Here is a 19,905-nt window from a genome sequence, read left to right as displayed (position 1 = left end):
ATGTAATTTTCCCTCTGTAACTTTCTCTTTCCGTTTTGCTGACAAGGCCGGCCATGAAAACCTCCTTCAAACATGTACCACACTGGCAAGAACCCAAGCAGAGCCGGTCGGGGCAAGCCCCGCCCCCCAATGGACCGAAAAAGGAAAAAGGCCACGCCCCTGAAGGTCATGATTGGCCGAGACGAGCATGGGGGGGGAGTTGGAAAAGAGCCTCGCTATTGGTCGGTGAGACGTCATCACTGGTGGACCTGGGTTTTGCTCGAGCAAGACGAGCACCATCTTTGCTTGGCTGATTGTGCGCTTGGTGGACCTGGCTGTGCTGACTGAGGGAGCTGGAGGTTGCGCTGTCCGTTCCAAGGACAAACAGGGGTGGAGACAGGCTCATCCTCAGGTGCTGACGGTGCCTTCGACGTGCGATGATAGATGTCGCGATTCTCTGCCGAGTTACCCGTGCGAGCTGCTCCGAGCCGCCTTGTGCTGCCGACCTCACTAAAGGAACCAATTGGGATGTAGAGCTAAGTGCCGGCACTAAAAAGGAAACATTTCATTTTATTTCATTTTCCCGTGTAATCGTATTTCAGTCCACGTGTGGAGATATTTAATTTACCTCAACATTAATTTTGACATTTTCATCCTGCATTTATTTTCATTAAATTATTTGTTACATTTACTGTCGCGTTTCTTTGTTTGTGGGTTCGGGAATAAACCGGTGTTGCTTTCGTCCCGTTCAGATAAACGTCTCGTATCCTCCATCTCGCGCGCGTCACAACTGCCAAAAATTCGGCTGCCGCCTTGGGAGTAAGAACGTTCGGCTATTCGTCATCGAGCGGTCTTAACCGCTGGTGACAGGACAATATATATTTTTTATATATATTTTTGCGGATCCCGGGTTCGTTGATGTACTAAGGGGGGTTTATGCCCTGCTCCCCCTCAAACTCCGGGTCCACTGAGGCCGCCGTCCACGACTAAGTTTGTGGTTGACGGATTGCTAAGCAATTCCGATCGCCAATTTCCCAGCTACGCGTCGAAGAGTTTACTGGTCAATATTCCCAAATACCTTCAAGACATGTGACAGGAGAAACCGGGGATCGGCTTTCACACACCTTATTCAATTGCGTGCCGAGGGGATTTGCACGGTGTGGAAAGCGGCGTTACCTCACGAGATTTATGGACATGAATCTAGCCAAATTCGGTCTCGGATGATGCTAGGCCAATGGAGAAAAGACGTATCCAAAACAGGTTGGAATGTAACAACGAAATGTACAGCCTTTTATTTAGAAGGCAGAGAATAGACAAAAGATACAGCTTAACAATTCTTACCTATCATAAACCCCACAGGCACCTTCACACACTCTCACACAGGGGAAAAGACACTGATTAAGGGCGTACCGATGTACGTGCTGGAATTGCCTCGCTGGTGACCACGTGGTCTGGTGTGCGCGGCTCGCAGTTCAATACCCGATCCGGACATGCAGCCTGGATGAGGTAAGGTCCGAAGGACGAACCGCCGCCTCAAAGTTGGTACGGATTAACTTCAGCACAGGTTGGACAAGCTTGCAGGTCAGCCGGATGGCGCAAGAGATCAGCGAAGAAGTGATGGGTGTCGGGCGTCGACGCAACAAGCAAGAGAGAAGTGTTGGCGAAGGACAAAGGCAAGAGAATTGTGGTCCAGGAGGCGAAATCAAGAGCAATATCGTCGGTGAGGCAGAGTCCAAGAGAGATGTCGTCCTGTGCGCTGCGAAATCCAAAGCAAAGAGAAATACGATCCCCGCAGGCTTTTACCAGATTCGCCTACGCCTCCAAAATGTTCCACAGCCTCCCCATTGGCTGAGGTTGGTCACGTGCCGGGGACGTGTTCCCACCTCCTCATTGGTCACGTGGGCTTCGCTTTGGCCACGCCTTCCTGCTCATAGTAATGGCTTCCCTAAACCACACGGAGGTTTTATATCCTGCTTAACTTCAACGCATATTGGTCTTGATTACTACACAATGGGAAAGGGATAATCTTTACATTCAATAACACATAGCTAACTACTGCAGGCTACATGTTGTCGTGCAATTTAACAATAGGGGGTTTGCCTTTATGCCTTTATGGATCGCGGATTAGATGTTATTTACCGAGCGGTGGTATTGCCGCGACCTAACAATTCCCCCGATTCTTCCCCAACTCACCCGATTCCACCCGATGTTGACCAAGTCGCGCTATGCTAAATCAATGATTTGGAAAGGACACAACGACTGGGATAAATGAAACGACACAAGGGGTACAGTTCTCAAGACCTCCGGAGGAGGATATAATTGGTGGGGGAGAAAAAGGGGTAGATTACAAGGTAATAAGGTAAAGACACAGAAGAGATAGGCACTTAGACACAATCTTATCTATCCCAGACAGACCACAGACAAACGGAACAAGACTGACTTACACAGGGATTGATGGCAGGGAAGGACAGGCAGTCGATAGCACAAGGTGCACCTTGGCTCAGGGACAGGATACAGCTCAGTCTTTGGGAGGTCTCTCGGCGCTCGGAGGGTGCGTCCTTTCTCCTTCAGCTCTGCGCGCATCTGACGTCACCCCCCCCTTTCTGCGCATGCTCAGCGGGGAGTGACACGCCCTCGGCTCGTTGGCTCCGCCCCAGATGGGATCGGTCCGCCGCTTCTATTGGGTGCGGGGGTTACCGGGCTCCGCCCTTGACGAGGAGCTGACAGCGAGCCCCTACCTGGTAACCCCGTCGAGCACATGCTCGATGGCGGCTCGTTGGAAAGGCATGGTGCACTCCCAACACCCCCTACCAACCAAGCCGGAGTGAGGACGCACACTCCCCGCGCCGCCGCCGTTGTTGTTGTTGTTGTTGAACCGTGAGGAAGAGCTGCGGGGAGGTATTGGGAGGTCCTAAACTTCCTAACGGTGCCATACAATCACATTCTGGTGCAACGAAGAGTCAGAATTAATGGAAACGAGTCCTTAACTGACATAGACTAAGAATAACTAGCAAGATGTCCTATAGTTGTCTACGTGAGATGCGGTGGACCTGGATGCGACATTTAATGGGGGAAATAGGGGAAGGTCGGGTCTACAGAGTGTTGTTTACAGAAAATGGGACTAGGGAATGGGGGATTGGGGATAGTTGGGAAGTATTGAGGAAATAGGGGAATATTTACAAGCGGATATGGAGGGATCCAAATCCCATATCCGCAACAATATATAATACTAGTGGGCTCTGCTTACACATTGTGAGCAATAACCAACCGTGCTTTGTACGCAGGTACATAATAAATAGAAGCTTTATGATTCCAGGCAAATATCACCGGCCTCCTGCTAGATATTGATTTAGGTTGTTTGTTTTGTTGTTGTTTTAACGATCACATTCACCTCATTAACCGCAATCAGCCACTACAGGGCACTCACATCCTAACTACAATTTACGACTATGGTGTGCTTGTGGCCGAACAAACTAATCTCAAACCGGCCATACGTTCGGATTTAGGAATCATTTTGGGGACATCGTCAACAGGACCGCACTGAACTTGTGGTTCTTGAACCATGGTTGTGCCAAACCCCAAAAGCGGGTTTGAACACCTTCCAAAGCGATTAGTGACAAAAAGTGTTTAGGCCTTAGTGGCGAGATTGCAACCAAATGATGTTGATTTTCACAACATGCTATGATTTTTATTTCCAAAACAACATTTAGAACTGTTGTTTGAATATCCATTGTATTGAATACTTTAGTGCAGTCATCACCTCGACTGATGGTTGCATCATTTCTGGACGAGCGTTTGATGCACTTTAGAGTGCCCTCTGAGAATGGGGCGGTAATTTAGAATTTGGCCAGGGAAGCCACACACAATATCAAAAGGCCATTCTTTTTGAAAGGTACCTTTGGTCGTCGGTCAATCATCCAATAGGGAGTACGAGTCGAAGACTTGAACGTCTCCTCTGAAGAAGTGTACGCGTTGATTCAACGTCCTGCCTGAAAATGATTCCTTTCACATGATACTTCAATAAAATTTATGATAACGTGTTTGGTATCAAAGTTAAAGGGCAAAATCCTAGATCAGAACCATTTTATGGTCGGCCTGTGTGTTCAAGTCCAACAAGGTCTTCGACCCTGCTTGTACGGCCTGGCATTCTCTTGTCCCAGAATCAAAGGAAGAGTATCAATATATTTATCATTTTTCCTTATTATCACCAACCTAGAGAGTTCATAGAACACCTTACCCCATGCAGTCTTGAGAAACAGGTAACAAATTTATCATCCATCAGTCTGCGAGGGACACATCTGATTGGTCACGATGATGTAAAATGCCATAACGCCACAAGTATTGCTAAATGGAAAGGTTTTGAAAGTGCCCAAAAGGTGATTTGTGGTCTACAATGTTCAAGTATGTAATTCAAAAAAAGAAAAAAAAAATGTAAAGGTTGTAGAAAAAAGAAATTTCTGGAGATTTGCCACCGTTGATGCCGTGTCATTTACACCCCCTTATCCCACACATTACATTATTCCGTGTTCCTGTTCTTTGTGTCCTTTTAACGTCCTTGTACACCGTAAGTAAAAAACAAAAATTGACAAACAAAAAAAAGGTACTGATAGACTACAGCCTGGTGCTTTCCGATCCATGTTCAAAATACAACATTCAATTGGAATAAAGTTGTTCCTTGATCAGAAACTCACATTTGTAGACAGACAGACAAGTTGTTTCAGCAGGCTTTTCTCTTTGTGTGCACAATGTAATACTTATCATCTCAAGACGAGAGTGCCTTCGGTATCCATCAGCATGTGACCTCGAACCTCTTGTGCTTTCCCGGGGCCATGACAGTCAAAGGTCATACTGGGAGTGTGCGGGTCGGGCTGCTGGGGGGTGTCCGTTGTGCCGTCCTACAGGGCCGACTGCATCCGTATGAGGGCTACAGTATGGAACAGGTAAAGTAAACACTCACGGAATATGTACCGCACCAGATTTTCACTGCACGTTGTAACCACATGAAACCGTTTTTCACATTTAATCGATCCATTTGTCAACATTCTCCAAACCCACCGAAGGTTGTGCTGCCAGTTCGAGTTGTAGCCCGGCTGGGTGCGCACACGCTGCTCGTAACAAATGCAGCAGGTGGAATAAACTCAGCATACTCCGTGGGAGACATCATGGTGATCCAGGATCACCTTAACCTGCCTGGCTTCGCAGGGCTAAGCCCCCTATTTGGAGCTAATGACAGCAGGTGAGGATTTAAAAAAGAAAGGTGTGCTGGATTATGGAGGAGGAGGTTTGAAATAACCGATAATGGGGTTGTATGCAGGCTTGGTGTTCGATTCCCACCGATGGCCGATGCCTATGATCGGGATCTCGTCGCAACAGTGGAGCATATAGCCACAAAGCAAGGCCTGCCAGTTCACAGAGGAGTGTATGCCATGGTGGCTGGGCCCAATTATGAGACCATAGCAGAAGCACGTGCACTACATATGCTTGGGGCAGATGCTGTGGGTAAGGAAAGGAAACTCTCTCGCTACATCGATATTTATCGCTGCTGCTACGTCCATTGTTACCGTCACCCATCAATATCACAATTGCTACCACAATATCAATCATTGCATAAGTCGCGATTGCAAACACCATGTCCATTAATGAGTATATATATATATATATATATATATATATATATATATATATATATATACACATTTATTTTTTTTCGAGTACCTGTCCCAAGTGATAGGAAAAGCTAGCAAAAGTATTCCCCTCCTCTCTTTCCAAAACCTGACCCTTCCCCACTCCTCTCCTCTCTCTGCCACTCCCATCTCCTTCCCCTGTCTCCCCCACTCACCTCTCCCTCCCCTGTCTCCTCGACTCACCTGTCTCCTCGACTCACCTCCCCCTCCCCTGTCCCTCCCCCCCCATCTCTCCCTCCCCTGTCTCCTCGACTCACCTGTCTCCTCGACTCACCTCCCCCTCCCCTGTCCCCCCCCCCATCTCTTCACCACACCTATCTTCCCCACTCCTCTCCCTCCCCCCACTGCCCTGTCTCTGCCCCACAACGGTGTGTAATCCTCTACCCTGTGTGTGATCCTCTCCCCTGCGTGTGATCCTCTCCCCTGCGTGTGATCCTCTCCCCTGCGTGTGATCCTCTCCCCTGCGTGTGATCCTCTCCCCTGCGTGTGATCCTCTCCCCTGCGTGTGATCCTCTCCCCTGCGTGTGATCCTCTCCCCTGCGTGTGATCCTCTCCCCTGCGTGTGATCCTCTCCCCTGCGTGTGATCCTCTCCCCTGCGTGTGATTCTCTCCCCTGTGTGTGTGTGATTCTCTCCCCTGTGTGTGTGTGTGATTCTCTCCCCTGTGTGTGTGTGATTCTCTCCCCTGTGTGTGTGTGATTCTCTCCCCTGTGTGTGTGTGATTCTCTCCCCTGTGTGTGTGTGATTCTCTCCCCTGTGTGTGTGTGATTCTCTCCCCTGTGTGTGTGTGATTCTCTCCCCTGTGTGTGTGTGATTCTCTCCCCTGTGTGTGTGTGATCCTCTCCCCTGTGTGTGTGTGATCCTCTCCCCTGTGTGTGTGTGATGCTCTCCCCTGTGTGTGTGTGATCCTCTCCCCTGTGTGTGTGAGATCCTCTCCCCTGTGTGTGTGAGATCCTCTCCCCTGTGTGTGTGAGATCCTCTCCCCTGTGTGTGTGTGATCCTCTCCCCTGTGTGTGTGTGTGATCCTCTCCCCTGTGTGTGTGTGTGATCCTCTCCCCTGTGTGTGTGTGTGTGATCCTCTCCCCTGTGTGTGTGTGATCCTCTCCCCTGTGCAGTGTGCATGATGTGGGAGGGAGAGGATTTGAGGTGTTTAAGTCACATTTTACATTAGATGTAAGAACACATTACAAAATGTATTTCCCATGTGCACGCACATGCATTCACATGTTATCAGAAGTAAATATATTGTGTAGATTACATCATTTGTGGATCTGATAAATTGCCAGTAACCATTTTGTAAAACTGAATGTGCAGAATCGAAATGAAGATGTCCAAATGTCACACACTGTCCATGCCAGTGGGATGCTCACGGGTGACCCCACTAGTAATATAATATAATACATCCTGGTTATGTGCCTGGGATCATTCCAGTTTCACTGGGCCATGGCTGAAGGCCTGCCGATCTGTGCTGCTTCACGGGATGGCGGCGCATGATTTTAATTGGGGTTGAGTCAGGGCAGCTGTCTAGCCAATGGGTGTAAAGCAGTGAGGTGGAGTCAGGGCAGCTGAAAACTGACCAATGTATAACATGATATTTTTCAAGTTCAAAAAGGGCATAACTCCGTGAAAAAAAGACTAATAATTATTAATTGACTGCTCCCATGCTCTTCCTGCCGAAGACAGCTGCATAAAGCAACCATCAAAAGCTACACAAGGAAACCGGTCCGGCGGCTGAGGGGGACGTGTAGCATTGGGATTCTCATGTATGTACTACATGAATATCCATAGCTGTAGAGGAACTCGGGTAGAGTTTGAAATGGCAAAGCGCTTACCTTGTGCAGCTTTTCATGCTTGCTTTAAGTAGTTTTCTTCAGGTAGAAGAGCATGTGAGGAGTCGATTTATGTAATCCGAGCCACCGGGGGCAATTAATTAGGTGGGAGCCGATTGATTATTCCCTATGATAACGGGTGAAAGATGTGACTGAGTTTTCTTATATATATATATATATTGTTGTGGATGCCGGGTTCATCGACGTACGAAGGGAGGTTTACGACCCCGTTCCCCCTCGAACTCTGGTTCCACAGGCCGTTGACCGTGACTAAGCTCGTGATTGACCAATTCTGAAGCAATTCCGATCGCCAACCTCCCAGCCACGCGCCAAAGAGTTTGCTGGTCAAATAATCCCAAATACCTTCAAGACACGCGACCGAAGAAACCGGGGATCGAACCCTCGCTTCCCACACTTTATTGCGTGCCGAGCAGATTTGCACGGTGTGGAAAGTGGCGTTACCCGACGTGATTCAAGCAAAATTCGGTCTCGGATGATGCTCGGCCAATGGAGAAAAGACGTACCCGAACAGGTTTGAAAGTAACACAAAATGTACAGCCTTTTATTTAGAAGGGACAGAGAAAAAGAAGAAGATGCAACCTTACCAATTCCTTACCTATAATAAACCCCACAGGCGCCTTCACACACTCACACACACAGGGGAATGACACACTGGTTATTCTCGTACCGATGTATGTGCTGGGATTGACTCGATGGTGGCCACCTGGTCTGGTGTGCGCAGCACGCAGCTCGATCCTCAATCCGGACGTGCAGCCTGGATGAGGTAAGGTCCGAAGGACGAACCGCCGCCTCGAAGTCAGCACGGATGAGTCGCGGGAGGGGCCAACGCTTGCAGGTCCACCGGATCAGAGCGAGAGATCGGCGAAGAGCGATGGGTGTCGGGCGTCGACGCAAAAAGCAAGAGGGGGCAAGAGGGTGATGGGCGGGGGTTTTTATCCATCCCCAAAAGCTTCCAGAATGTTCCACAGTCTCCCATTGGCTGAGGTTGGTCACGTTCTGGCCTTCAATCCCTCCTCCCCCAATGAAGGTTTCAGTCCTCCTTCCATTCGGGGAGGTTTCACAACCAATTGTTCGCTTGCTGGTGACGTGCCCCGACCCCTCATTGGTCACGTGGGCCTGTTATTTTGGCCACGCCTTCCTGCACATTAAAAATGTCTTCCCTTAACCACACGAAGCTTTGAAATCCTGCCGACTCTCAACGCATATTAGTGTGGATTATTACACAATGGGAAGGGGCTAATCTTTACATTCAATAAGAAATAACACACACACACACACACACACACACACACACACACACACACACACACACACACACACACACACACACACACACACACACACACACACACACACACACACACACACACATTGTTATGTCGGTTGGGTAGGGCATATCTAAATCCATGTAGATCTGCATAGGTAGGTGCTTCATATGTCGTGATAGGGAATCCTCACCTGTAATAAGTTTGTTTAGGCGGTTTGTCAGATTAAGTGTATATCTGTGATCATACAAGAATGATCGTGTGTTAAATAGTTGTAGGGATTAGGCTAATTCCCGCGTGTGTGAAACCTGTGATCGACCCGGTGTCCTGTATGGCAGCGCACCCATAGACATTAGCTAGGCCCATTAGCGCACACATTAATTGATTTCCCCGCCGCCACAATGACTTACGGAAGAACAGACCGGAAGCGGCCGCGTACAACGCCAGCATGAAGGCAAACATCGCCCAATCAGGCTGAGAGCCATGCCCAGGAGAACTCGTGATTGACAGGGGGGAGGGGCGAGTTGGACGCAGGTCGCTGGTTGGAGGGTGGGGAAGATGAAGGATGTGCCACACTGATTGGCCACCACAGTGACGTGCCACACGATGACATAACACCGAAGGCGAGAGACGCTCGGCCAATCAGTGCGGAGGGCGCGAACGAACTACCAATAAGGGACGCGCTCATTGGAGGAGAAGCGCCGGTGACGTGTGAAGGCGCGAAAGGTCACAAGGAAACGAGGCACTGGTTGGCAGAGGGAGAGAGCGGACTTCACGGGACGGGCAATAAGACAACTGGCTCACCGACATTTTCCTTCTTCTCGCTTTGACTTTTTTCCTGCCTGGACCTCCCTCCTGCCCTTGCCTTTCTCTCCGTTTGGACCATTTACTTTGCAAACCGCGAATTGCCTGCATTTTGACGGAAGTTGGGGAAACGTTGGACCGCCGTCGATTCTCCTCCCTGACGTTCACGGGCGAGCGAGGCGCTCAGTAAGGCCTGGCGGAGTGTGAACACCGGAGCCTCGACGATTCCTGACGGACGCAACATCCAGACAGATAAGACGCACCACAACCAAACACGACGATTGCTTTATTTCTCCTTTCCATTTGTGTGTATTTGAAGTGAAGTGTAGGAGCGCTCCCCATTAGAGGGGTTTAGTTTTATCGTCGCGTCCATTGTTCTCGGGTTCAGTTAATAAATATTTATGTTTGTACATAATTCGGTTTTCATTCGTGAGTTACTTTCCACAGGGTGAAGACTGCGCGCGGACAGTGAGGGAAATCTCGCCGTTTCTTCTTCTTTCCTTCTCCCTCCCACGCGTGTATAGCAAATCCGCCATTGACCCGGACGCCTCAAGTAAGCTCGTTTCCATCCCCGATTTCCCCGGTCTTAACCGAAGGGGAGTCGCACGACAATATATATATATATATATATATATATATATATATATACATATATATATATATATATATATACATATATACATATATATATATATATATATATACATATATACATATATATATATATATATATATTGTTACAGACGCGGTTGTGGATGTTAGTTTACCGAGCGGTTTGGTATGACCACGTCTGCACAGTTTACCCGATTATGCTCGAACGTTGACTAGTCGCGCTACGCTAGATCAATGAAGGAAAAGGACACAACGGCTGGATTAAAATGACACGACACCAAGGGTTCAGTTCTCAAGACCTCCGGAGGAGGTTATATTAGGGCGGAAGGTCAGATTACAGGAATGAGAGGGACAGCATAGGAAGATAGGCACTTAGACACACTCTTATATTAACCCCAACAGACGACAGATAAACGGGACAACAACTGACTCACACGGGGATTGATGGCAAGGAAAGGCAGAATCGATGGCTCCAGGTGCACCTGGGCTCAGGGCAGAATCGACCCGGTCCGGTCCGGTCCAAAGATGCGGGGAGGTATCGTCGCGCTGGGGGTGGCGTCCTCTGCTCTCCGTAGTTCAGGCGCATCTGACGTCACGTCCGGCAAGTGGCTGCGTATATCCGGCGGGGAGTGACACGCCCTCGGCTCGTTAGCTCCGCCCCAGATGGAATCGGCCCGTTGCTTCTCATTGGGTGCGTGCGGGGGGGGTTACCGGCTCCGCCCTTGACGAGGGGCTGACAAGGAGCCCCTTCGTGGTAACCCCGTCGGAGCGCACATGGGTAATGGCGGCTAACCGAGCCGGAGTGAGGACGCACACTCCCCGCACGCCGCGCCGCGCCCCTCTGTTGTTGTAGTTGTTGTTGTAGTTGTAGTTGTAGTTGTTGTTGTTGTTGTTGTTTGGGGAAGAAGATGGGAGGAGGTATGGGAAGGTCCTAAACTCACTACTGGTGCCATATAATCACATTCTGGTGCAACGAAGAGTCAGAATTAATGGAAACGAGTCCTTAACTGACATAGACTAAGAATAACTAGCAAGCTGTCCGAAAGTTGTCTACGTGAGATGCGGTGGACCTGGGCACGACATTTAATGGGGGAAAAAGGGGAAGGTCGGTTCTACAGAGTGTTATTTACAGGCAATGGGACTAGGCAATGGGGGATTGGGGATAGTTGGGGAGTATTGGGGAAATAGGGGAATATTTACAAGCGGATATGGAGGCCAAATGCCATATTCGCAACATTATATATATATATATATATATATATATATATATATATATATATATATATATATATATATAATGGTATCTGTAATCTGGTTCTCCAACCTAATGAGCGGACAACATGACGTCATCGCCATGCACGTCCGCCTTGCCTGCAAAGTTCCAGAGGAACCATTTAGCAGTGCGTCATTACGGATTATAAATACAGATACTGTCACAAGTGCATGCAAAACTCAGTTACCGACCTGGTTTCGCCCTTGTTGGGGCTTCATCAGGGCAACGCAGTGAGGCTTTCCATACACTTGTAACTCTGACCCTTTCGGTTTTTTTTTTTTATATGTGCGTATCGCTCCCAGCAAGGTGCTGCAGCAGCTGTATGGGACACCTTGCTGGCGGTTCTCCACCGATGATATGAAGGTCGCATAGTGACTGATATATATATATATATATATATTGTTATAGACCGAGCGGTGGTGTAAGACCGCGACCTAACAAAACTCACCCGATACACCCAGACTTTGGCCGTATCGCACCCCAGCTGCTCAATGAGGGAAAAGACGAAAACGACGCAATGCAAAGAGGAAAACGAAGACAAAAAGGTTGGAAATACTACTAAATTTATTTACTATTTACACACATAAGCAAAAAGAAAGCAGTCACGTTTATTTACAAGCACATAAGACGCAGGTGACACAGGGAAAATACTAGCTTATCTAACAGTCTTAATTAACCCAGGACAGAACAAACAGAACACTGACTCACGCGGGGAATGCCAGGAATGGCAGAAGGTGGATGGCTGGAGGTGAACGCTTGGTGGAGCCAACACGGAGCTTGGTGGAGCCAACACGGAGCTTGGTGGAGCCAACACGGAGCTTGGTGGAGGGGAACGCTCGGTGGAGCCAACACGGAGCTTGGTGGAGCCAACACGGAGCTTGGTGGAGCCAACACGGAGCTTGGTGGAGCCAACACGGAGCTTGGTGGAGCCTTGGTGTGACGGGTTCTCTCTTCTCTGTGAAAGCTCAACCGTCTTGTCTCTGGTAAAAGCTCAACTCTTCCAGTCTCTTGTAAAAGCGAATCTCTCTGACTCCTCTCCACGGCTTGGGCTCCCTTGTGTCTGCCGGTAAAAACTCATCTCCTTTGGTTTGGCCACACCCCTGCCTTGGGTTATATAGGCCCCCGCCCCTCAACCTTTGCGAACCTCCCCGACCGCTCTTCCTCCGCCCTCTGTAGCCAAACCCCTGGCTCATGGTTGGTCGAGCGGGGCTGGTTCACTCCTCCCCCTCTATGACGAGGTGGAGACACGCCTTTCTTCCCCAACCCTGCCTCGTGGCCAATGGCGGCAATTGGATCGGAGGTAATTGGTGATGGGAATGGAAGGGAATCTATCTCTTTCACTGGTGCAATGGAGTACTTCAATTAATGGGAGACACAGCCTTACCCTAAAACACAGAATAAGAGATAACTATCAACAGGTATATTCTATTACTTGGCTGACGTGTATGCTTGTGGACTATGGGACGCCCTTTTGGTCTTTACACAGCTCCGGAGGCAGGAGGCACAGAATAAACAATAATCACAATAGTACAGCACACAATCAAAAAATATACAGTCCTCATATCCACAACAATATCAACAACAACCTCATATTGGAGATTTAACACCATATAATAAAAAAAAATAACCACCTTTAGAGGCCATTTTTCCCCGCAAGCGGGGGTTGGCCTTTTTCGGGAACCGTGGTTGTTGTTGTTTTTCGGTCCCCTTTTTGAAGCAATGTTTTACGGCCGGATGCCCTTCCTGACGCCAACCCTTTTTGCCACCTTTAACGACAAACAGGGAATTACCAGTGAACTGGTCCTCAATTAGCCGACCTCGGAAGGATGACAGGCTGAGTCAACCCCCCTGGCGTTAATTCAGCGATCGACCGGGATTCGAACCCAGGATCCAAGGATCCTAAGCTGACACCCGAGCCACTAGCCCAACACCATAAAAAAACCACCTTTGGAGGCCATTTTTTCCCCGCAAGCGGGGGTTGGCCTTTTTCGGGGACCGTGGTTGTTGTTGTTTTTCGGTCCCCTTTTTGAAGCAATGTTTTACGGCCGGATGCCCTTCCTGACGCCAACCCTTTTTGCCGCCTTTAACGACAAACAGGGAATTACCAGTGAACTGGTACTCAATTAGCCGACCTCGGAAGGATGACAGGCTGAGTCAACCCCCCTGGCGTTAAATTCAGCGATCGACCGGGATTCGAACCCAGGATCCTAGGATCCTAAGCCGGCACCCTAACCGCTAGCCCAACACCATAGAGGGGTCAATATATGGTTGAACCCCCAAAAAATTGATACAAAAGGTTTTTCAATGGATTCTGGTACCATTGGGCATGCTAAATAACATACTAAAAATCTAGTAACATCTGACTTCCGGAAAGGGGTCATTTTCAAGATGGCGTCCAAGATGGCCACCGGGAGCTTAAAATGGCCATATCTCAATTATTATTCAACCTAGAAAGGTGGTTTTGGTGTCTAACCCTAGGTTTTAGGGCCCAAGGAATCCAATTGAATCAATAAAATTACCATCAGTTAATTATTTATTGACAAGTCCAAGATGGCATCCCAAGGTGACATCCTGATCCACTAAAATGGCTCTGTCGAATAGTAGTCAACCTAGAGAGATTTTTTTCAGTGTGTATACCGAGGTTTAAGGCACCCAGGAAATCATCAAAATTACTTAAATAAGCACAAAGTAATCAGGTAATCCAGTAAGCCAGGTTTACCAGCCCATTAGGCATTTGTTGTCTTGTACAGTTAGTCGCTATTCATCGTCATCCTCCGACTCACCAGCTAATGAACCAAGTGTGTGTTTCAGATTGGAGATAAGAGTGTAATGTGTCTACACCACTGCCACCTGTGACTCCAGTCCACAGTATTCAGTGATCAGTGATCATTACAGACAAAGGTTTGTACAAAGCTTGAGAGGTTATGGCAAGGGACAGACTATTTTATATTGGCCATATCTCAATAAAGCCAGAACCCTTGGACAAACATCAGCTATAAAGGTCGCTCCTGATCGAACCATTGATTCTGCACTTCTTTTTCAACGTTTCCTGGTAGTCTCCCAAACTGGAGAGCTATCATTGCAGGAGGTTATGAGTTATGAGCTCAGTCCTTTCCCTCCTGCCCTCTATGAAGCCAGAAACGTCTTCCGAAAGGCTGATAAGCCACAACTAGCTCACGCGATCTGTGATCATGCAAGTGATGCCATCCTAGATTCTGTACCAGAAACGGAGATTCACATCCTTGATGGAGGTTCACTCCTTCACAGAATACCATGGAAGAGTGGAGAAAGCTATGGTGAAATAGCGCAGTCGTATGCTGACCACCATCCAGCATTATGGTTCAGCTACGACCATTGTCTTTGATGGCTATGAGGAAGGGCCGTCCATTAAAGACAACACGCGTCAGAGAAGACACAATATTCATCCCATTGTCAGCTTCACTGCTGAGACAAAGTTCTCAGGCAAGAAGGAGGAGGGATGATCGGGATGATAAGTGATGAACTGAGAGAAAGGTATTGCACTGTGGTCAATGCACCTGGAGATGCTGACGTAGATATAGTAAAGGCTGCAGTGGAGGCATCTCTTCTACACACCACTACACTGATTGGAGAAGATACTGATCTCCTTGTCTTACTCCTTTACTATGCGCAGGGACAGTAAGAGCCTTTATTTCAGATCAGACAAGTCCAAAGCTGATGGCAGTTTTAAAGTGTATGACATCAACCGTCTAAAATAAATCCTCGGACATGACATGTGTTCTCAGTTGATATTCATCCATGCCATGACTAGTTGTGACACGACTTCTCGGATTTTTGGTGTTGGCAAAAAGACTGCTTTCCAGAAGCTTGTAAAAGGAGACCCTGTCCTTCGGTCTTGTGCCAACACATTCACCATCCCAAACCAGACCACAGAGGTGATCGATGACCTTGGATGCCGAGTAATGGCTATCCTCTTTGGTGGCAAGTGCAAAGATTCCCTTGCAACAATGCGATATAACACCTTCAGCAAGAAGGTCGTCTCTGCTTCGTCTTTTGTAACACCCGAACGTCTACCCCCAACTGAATCTGCTACCAAACTTCACTGTCGTAGAGCGTACTACCAGATCATGGTGTGGATGGGAAAAGAAGAGGGTATGGATGCCATGAAATGGGGGTGGAACCTGCAGGATAATCAGTTTGTCCCACTTATGTCAAGAATGAACGCTGCTCCAGACAGTCTCTTGAAGGTCATTCATCGTAACTGCTCCACTGCCTGCAAGACACTCTGCTGCTCTTGTAGACGATATGACTACCATGTACTACTGCCTGTGGACCGTGCCAACTTGAAGAATGTGACAATCCACATAACAAGTTTCTTCCAGAGGAGTCTGAGGATGACGTTGAATAGCGACTAACTGTATAAGACAACAAATGCCTAATGGGCTGGTAAACCTGGCTTACTGGATTACCTGATTACTTTGTGCTTATTTAAGTAATTTTGATGATTTCCTGGGTGCCTTAAACCTAGGTATACACACTGAAAAAAATCTCTCTGGGTTGACTACTATTCGACAGAGCCATTTTAGTGGATCAGGATGTCACCATGGGATGCCATCTTGGACTTGTCAATAAATAATTAACTGATGGTAATTTTATTGATTCAATTGGATTCCTTGGGCCCTAAAACGTAGGGTTAGACACCAAAACCACCTTTCTAGGTTGAATAATAATTGAGATATGGCCATTTTAAGCTCCTGGCGGCCATCTTGGACGCCATCTTGAAAATGACCCCTTTCCGGAAGTCAGATGTTACTAGATTTTTAGTATGTTATTTAGCATGCCCAATGGTACCATTAGCCCAATACCCCCAATGGTACCATTAGCATGCCCAATGGTAACCCTGGTGTTGGGCTAGCGGCTAGGGTGCCGGCTTAGGATCCAATGGATCCTGGGTTCGAATCCCGGCCGATTGCTGAATTAACGCCAGGGGGGTTGACTCAGCCTGTCATCCTTCCGAGGTCGGCTAATTGAGTACCAGTTCACTGGTAATTCCCTGTTTGTCGTTAAAGGCGGCAAAAAGGGTTGGCGTCAGGAAGGGCATCCGGCCGTAAAACATTGCTTCAAAAAGGGGACCGAAAAACAACAACAACCACGGTTCCCGAAAAAGGCCAACCCCCGCTTTGCGGGGAAAAATGGCCTCTAAAGGTGGTTATTTATATATTATATAATGGTACCAGAATCCATTGAAAAACCTTTTGTATCAATTTTTGGGGGGTTAGGTGAGTTTGTTTCGTATATTGACCCTACTACCAAGGCTCGTTCGGTTGATATGCGGTGAGTGGACATTGGAAAGAAGTGGAGCTAGCCCCTGGTCAGTTTGCCAGCGATGTTTGCATTCATGGATGACCTGACAGTTGTCCAGTCGGCTGATGGAGCAGCAGAGGTACTGGGACGACTGGAAAGGTTGATGCGGTGGGCAAGAATGGGCTTCGAAGCAAAAAAGTCGAGGAGTGTGGTAGTGAGACGAGGAGTGGTGGATAACATGCACAGGTTTGAGCTGGGAGGGGAGGTGGTTCCATCATTGACAGAGGCCCCTGTGAAGAGTTTGGGAAGATGGTATGCAGTGGAGTTGAATGATGTGGGAAGGGTGGAGGAGGTGAGGAACAAGCTTTTGAGAGGTTTGAAAAGGATTGATGGATGTGGTTTGCCAGGTAAGTTGAAGGTATGGTGTTTGAAGTTTGGATTGATGCCACGAGTATTGTGGCCATTGATGAATGAATGAATGAATGATCGTTTTAAGGCCATTTTCCCCGCTAGAGCGGGGGTTAGCCTTGCGGGCCCCATGACAATCATGGTTCCCTGTTTGAGGCAATGTTTTTATGGCCGGATGCCCTTCCTGACGCCATTGATGATGTATGATATTGCGATTGGGCATGTAGAGAGGATGGAGGTTGGGTGAGCGTGTTTGTGAGGTGGTTGGGAGTGCCACGCTGTTTGACGAACATTGCCTTTTATGGGCAGGGTGGAAAACTCCAGCTTCTGTTGACATCTTAATGGAGGAGTTTAAGGTGGTGAGGGTGCGGGAGTTCATGATGTTGTGGGATTCGAGTGATTCAGTGGTAAAGAATGCTCTCCCAGAGAAGAAGGGAAGTCGGAAGTGGAATGCAAGAACAGAGGTGGATGAGATAGAGAAGCGGTTGCAACAGGAGGAGGTCATGGGGATGGTGCAGCACGGGAGGCATGGCTTGGGGTGGATGGAGCATGAGCGATGGGGAAAGGCATGTGTGAAAGAGGAGAAAGATGGTTGAGAGTGAGGTGAGAAGAAAGGAGGAGGAGGGGAGATATGTGAAAGCAGTTGGACAGGCACAGCAAGGTGTTTGGACATGGTGGGAAGGTGTGTGGGTGAGGACATTGAAGTGGCAAGAGATTTGGAGGATGGAGCCAATATTGTTGAATTTCCTGTTGCGGGCAACGTATGATGTGCTTCCGTCACCAGTAAACTTGAGATTGTGGGGGTTGTTGCAGGAGGAGAGATATTTGTGTGGAGGTTTGGGAATGGTGCAGCATGCACTGAGTGCATGCTCAGTAGCATTGGCAGCAGGACAATACAGGTGGCGACATGATCAGGTGCTGGCGGTGGTGGTGCAGATGGTGCAACAAGAGGTGCTGAGGTCGAGAGAGAGAAGAGTGGAGAAGGAGACTGATGGGGGAGAGGTGTGGTTTGTCAAAGAGGGCCAAGTGGTAAGAGGTGGAAAGAGAAGGAGGTGGAAAGCAAGAGGGCTGTCAGATGCTTGTGATTGGCAGGTGGTGGCAGACCTAAAGCCACAATTGGTATTCCCAGAGGAGATCTGTGTGACAAGGTTGCGGCCTGACATTGTCATCGGGTCAGGTGCAATAAGACAGGTCATCTTAGGGGAATTGTCTGTACCGTGGGAAGAGAACATGGAGGAGGTGCACGAGAGGAAGAGAGGAAAGTACAGTGAGCTGGAGGAAGAGCGTCGGGAGAAGGGTTGGCGATTTTCGTGTCAGCCATTTGAGGTGGGGTGTAGAAGGTATATTGGCAATTCCTTTTCTGCATTTCTTGCTCGGCTTGGAGTGTGTGGGACAAAGTGGCCCAGGTTGCCTTGAAAGGTTCACTTTGGATTTGGAGGAAGTTCATGGAGGCACGTCGAACAGTGTGGGTTGAGGTTGTGGGTAGTGGTTCATTTCAGCCTAAAGGGGTAGTGACTAAGCACGGAAGATAAATGGAGGTGTGTGTGTGTGTGTGTGTGTGTGTGTGTGTGTGTGTGTGTGTGTGTGTGTGTGTGTGTGTGTGTGTGTGTGTGTGTGTGTTGCAGGAGTGGGTGTGCTTTTGCATGAATGTGTTTTTGTTTGAGTGGTGCATGTTGTAAGGGTAGGTGGTCGGTTGGTTTTTTTTTTTTTTTGGTGTGTGTGTGAGTGAGTGGATGGATGGATGAGGGGCTGTGGATTCTGGGAGTGGAGGTGGTTTTGTTGTAGTCTGTGTTCTCACTGGCTGGGGGTATGTACGCATCCAGTGTAGCTGCTGCATGTGGAAGCGTATGTGCCCCTGCTGGCCTACCTTAGCTGACCGTATCGAGGTTGAAGGGCCGAAACGGGATGATGCTGAGGACCTAGACCGAGGATCCGGTCAGTGAGGCATACTTGTGACCAGGTGTTTTGAAATCACACACACACACACACACACACACACACACACACACACACACACACACACACACACACACACACACACACACACACACACACACACACACACACACACACACACACACACACACACACACACACACACACACACACACACACACACACAATAATTATATCATTCTCCGACCCGAGACGAATGCCGTGACATCACAACGCCACAGCGCTCGTTCTATCTGCAGCTCCCGGAAGAGCTATCTTGCAGTGCCATCAACACCAAGACGTAATTTCAAATACCGTCACAAGTGCATGAAAGTGCAGCTACTGTCCGGTTCGCTCTTATTATTGCATCATCAGGGCAACATCGCAATTTCACACCCTTGTGACTATGAAAAACTTTCGGTTATATAACGGACATTATGCGACTCCAAGCAGCAAGTGTGGAATGCACTGGCACCGAGTGCCACACAGCCCTTGCTGCTTGATACCGGGAGCAATAAGAGTCACCTGCCACACGGTAAGTAATCTCCTCCTTCACAAACACAATTCTGAGTAAATAGTGGATGTGGCCGGGTGCAAAAGATATTAGGTCCAGGCAGTGCTTATCTCTCCCGGTACCGAGCAGCAAGGCCTGTATGGGCCTCGATGCCCGCATGTTCACCACTCACTCTTTTGAGTCACAAAATATCGGATATCTACCATATAAAACACAATGTCCGTTTGTGTGCTTGTGTGCAGATGTCTGTCCCCCTTAATAAGGGTAGCTTTTAAAGGGCAATCTATTCTTTGAGGATA

The 19,905-nt window shown here is 48.4% G+C and overlaps 1 protein-coding gene across 3 annotated transcripts in view; it reads left to right on the top strand.

Annotated features, from left to right (window-relative positions):
- Positions 1–19,905, top strand: part of LOC137412400 (purine nucleoside phosphorylase-like) — a 61,276-nt gene that overhangs the window by 37,238 nt on the left and 4,133 nt on the right. For all 3 annotated transcript variants that reach the window (XM_068097686.2, XM_068097687.2, XM_068097688.2), the window contains exons 3-5: positions 4,816–4,919; positions 5,040–5,215; positions 5,294–5,478. In XM_068097686.2, coding sequence (XP_067953787.2) covers positions 4,816–4,919; positions 5,040–5,215; positions 5,294–5,478 — 465 coding nt within the window. The remainder of the gene's footprint in view (positions 1–4,815; positions 4,920–5,039; positions 5,216–5,293; positions 5,479–19,905) is intronic.

This window comes from Myxine glutinosa, chromosome 5 (genome assembly GCF_964187855.1).
Source record: "Myxine glutinosa chromosome 5, kmMyxGlut1.1, whole genome shotgun sequence".
NCBI lineage: Eukaryota > Metazoa > Chordata > Myxini > Myxiniformes > Myxinidae > Myxine > Myxine glutinosa.
Note: the sequence above shows the minus strand (reverse complement) of the source record. Positions and strands in the feature narration are given on the sequence as shown.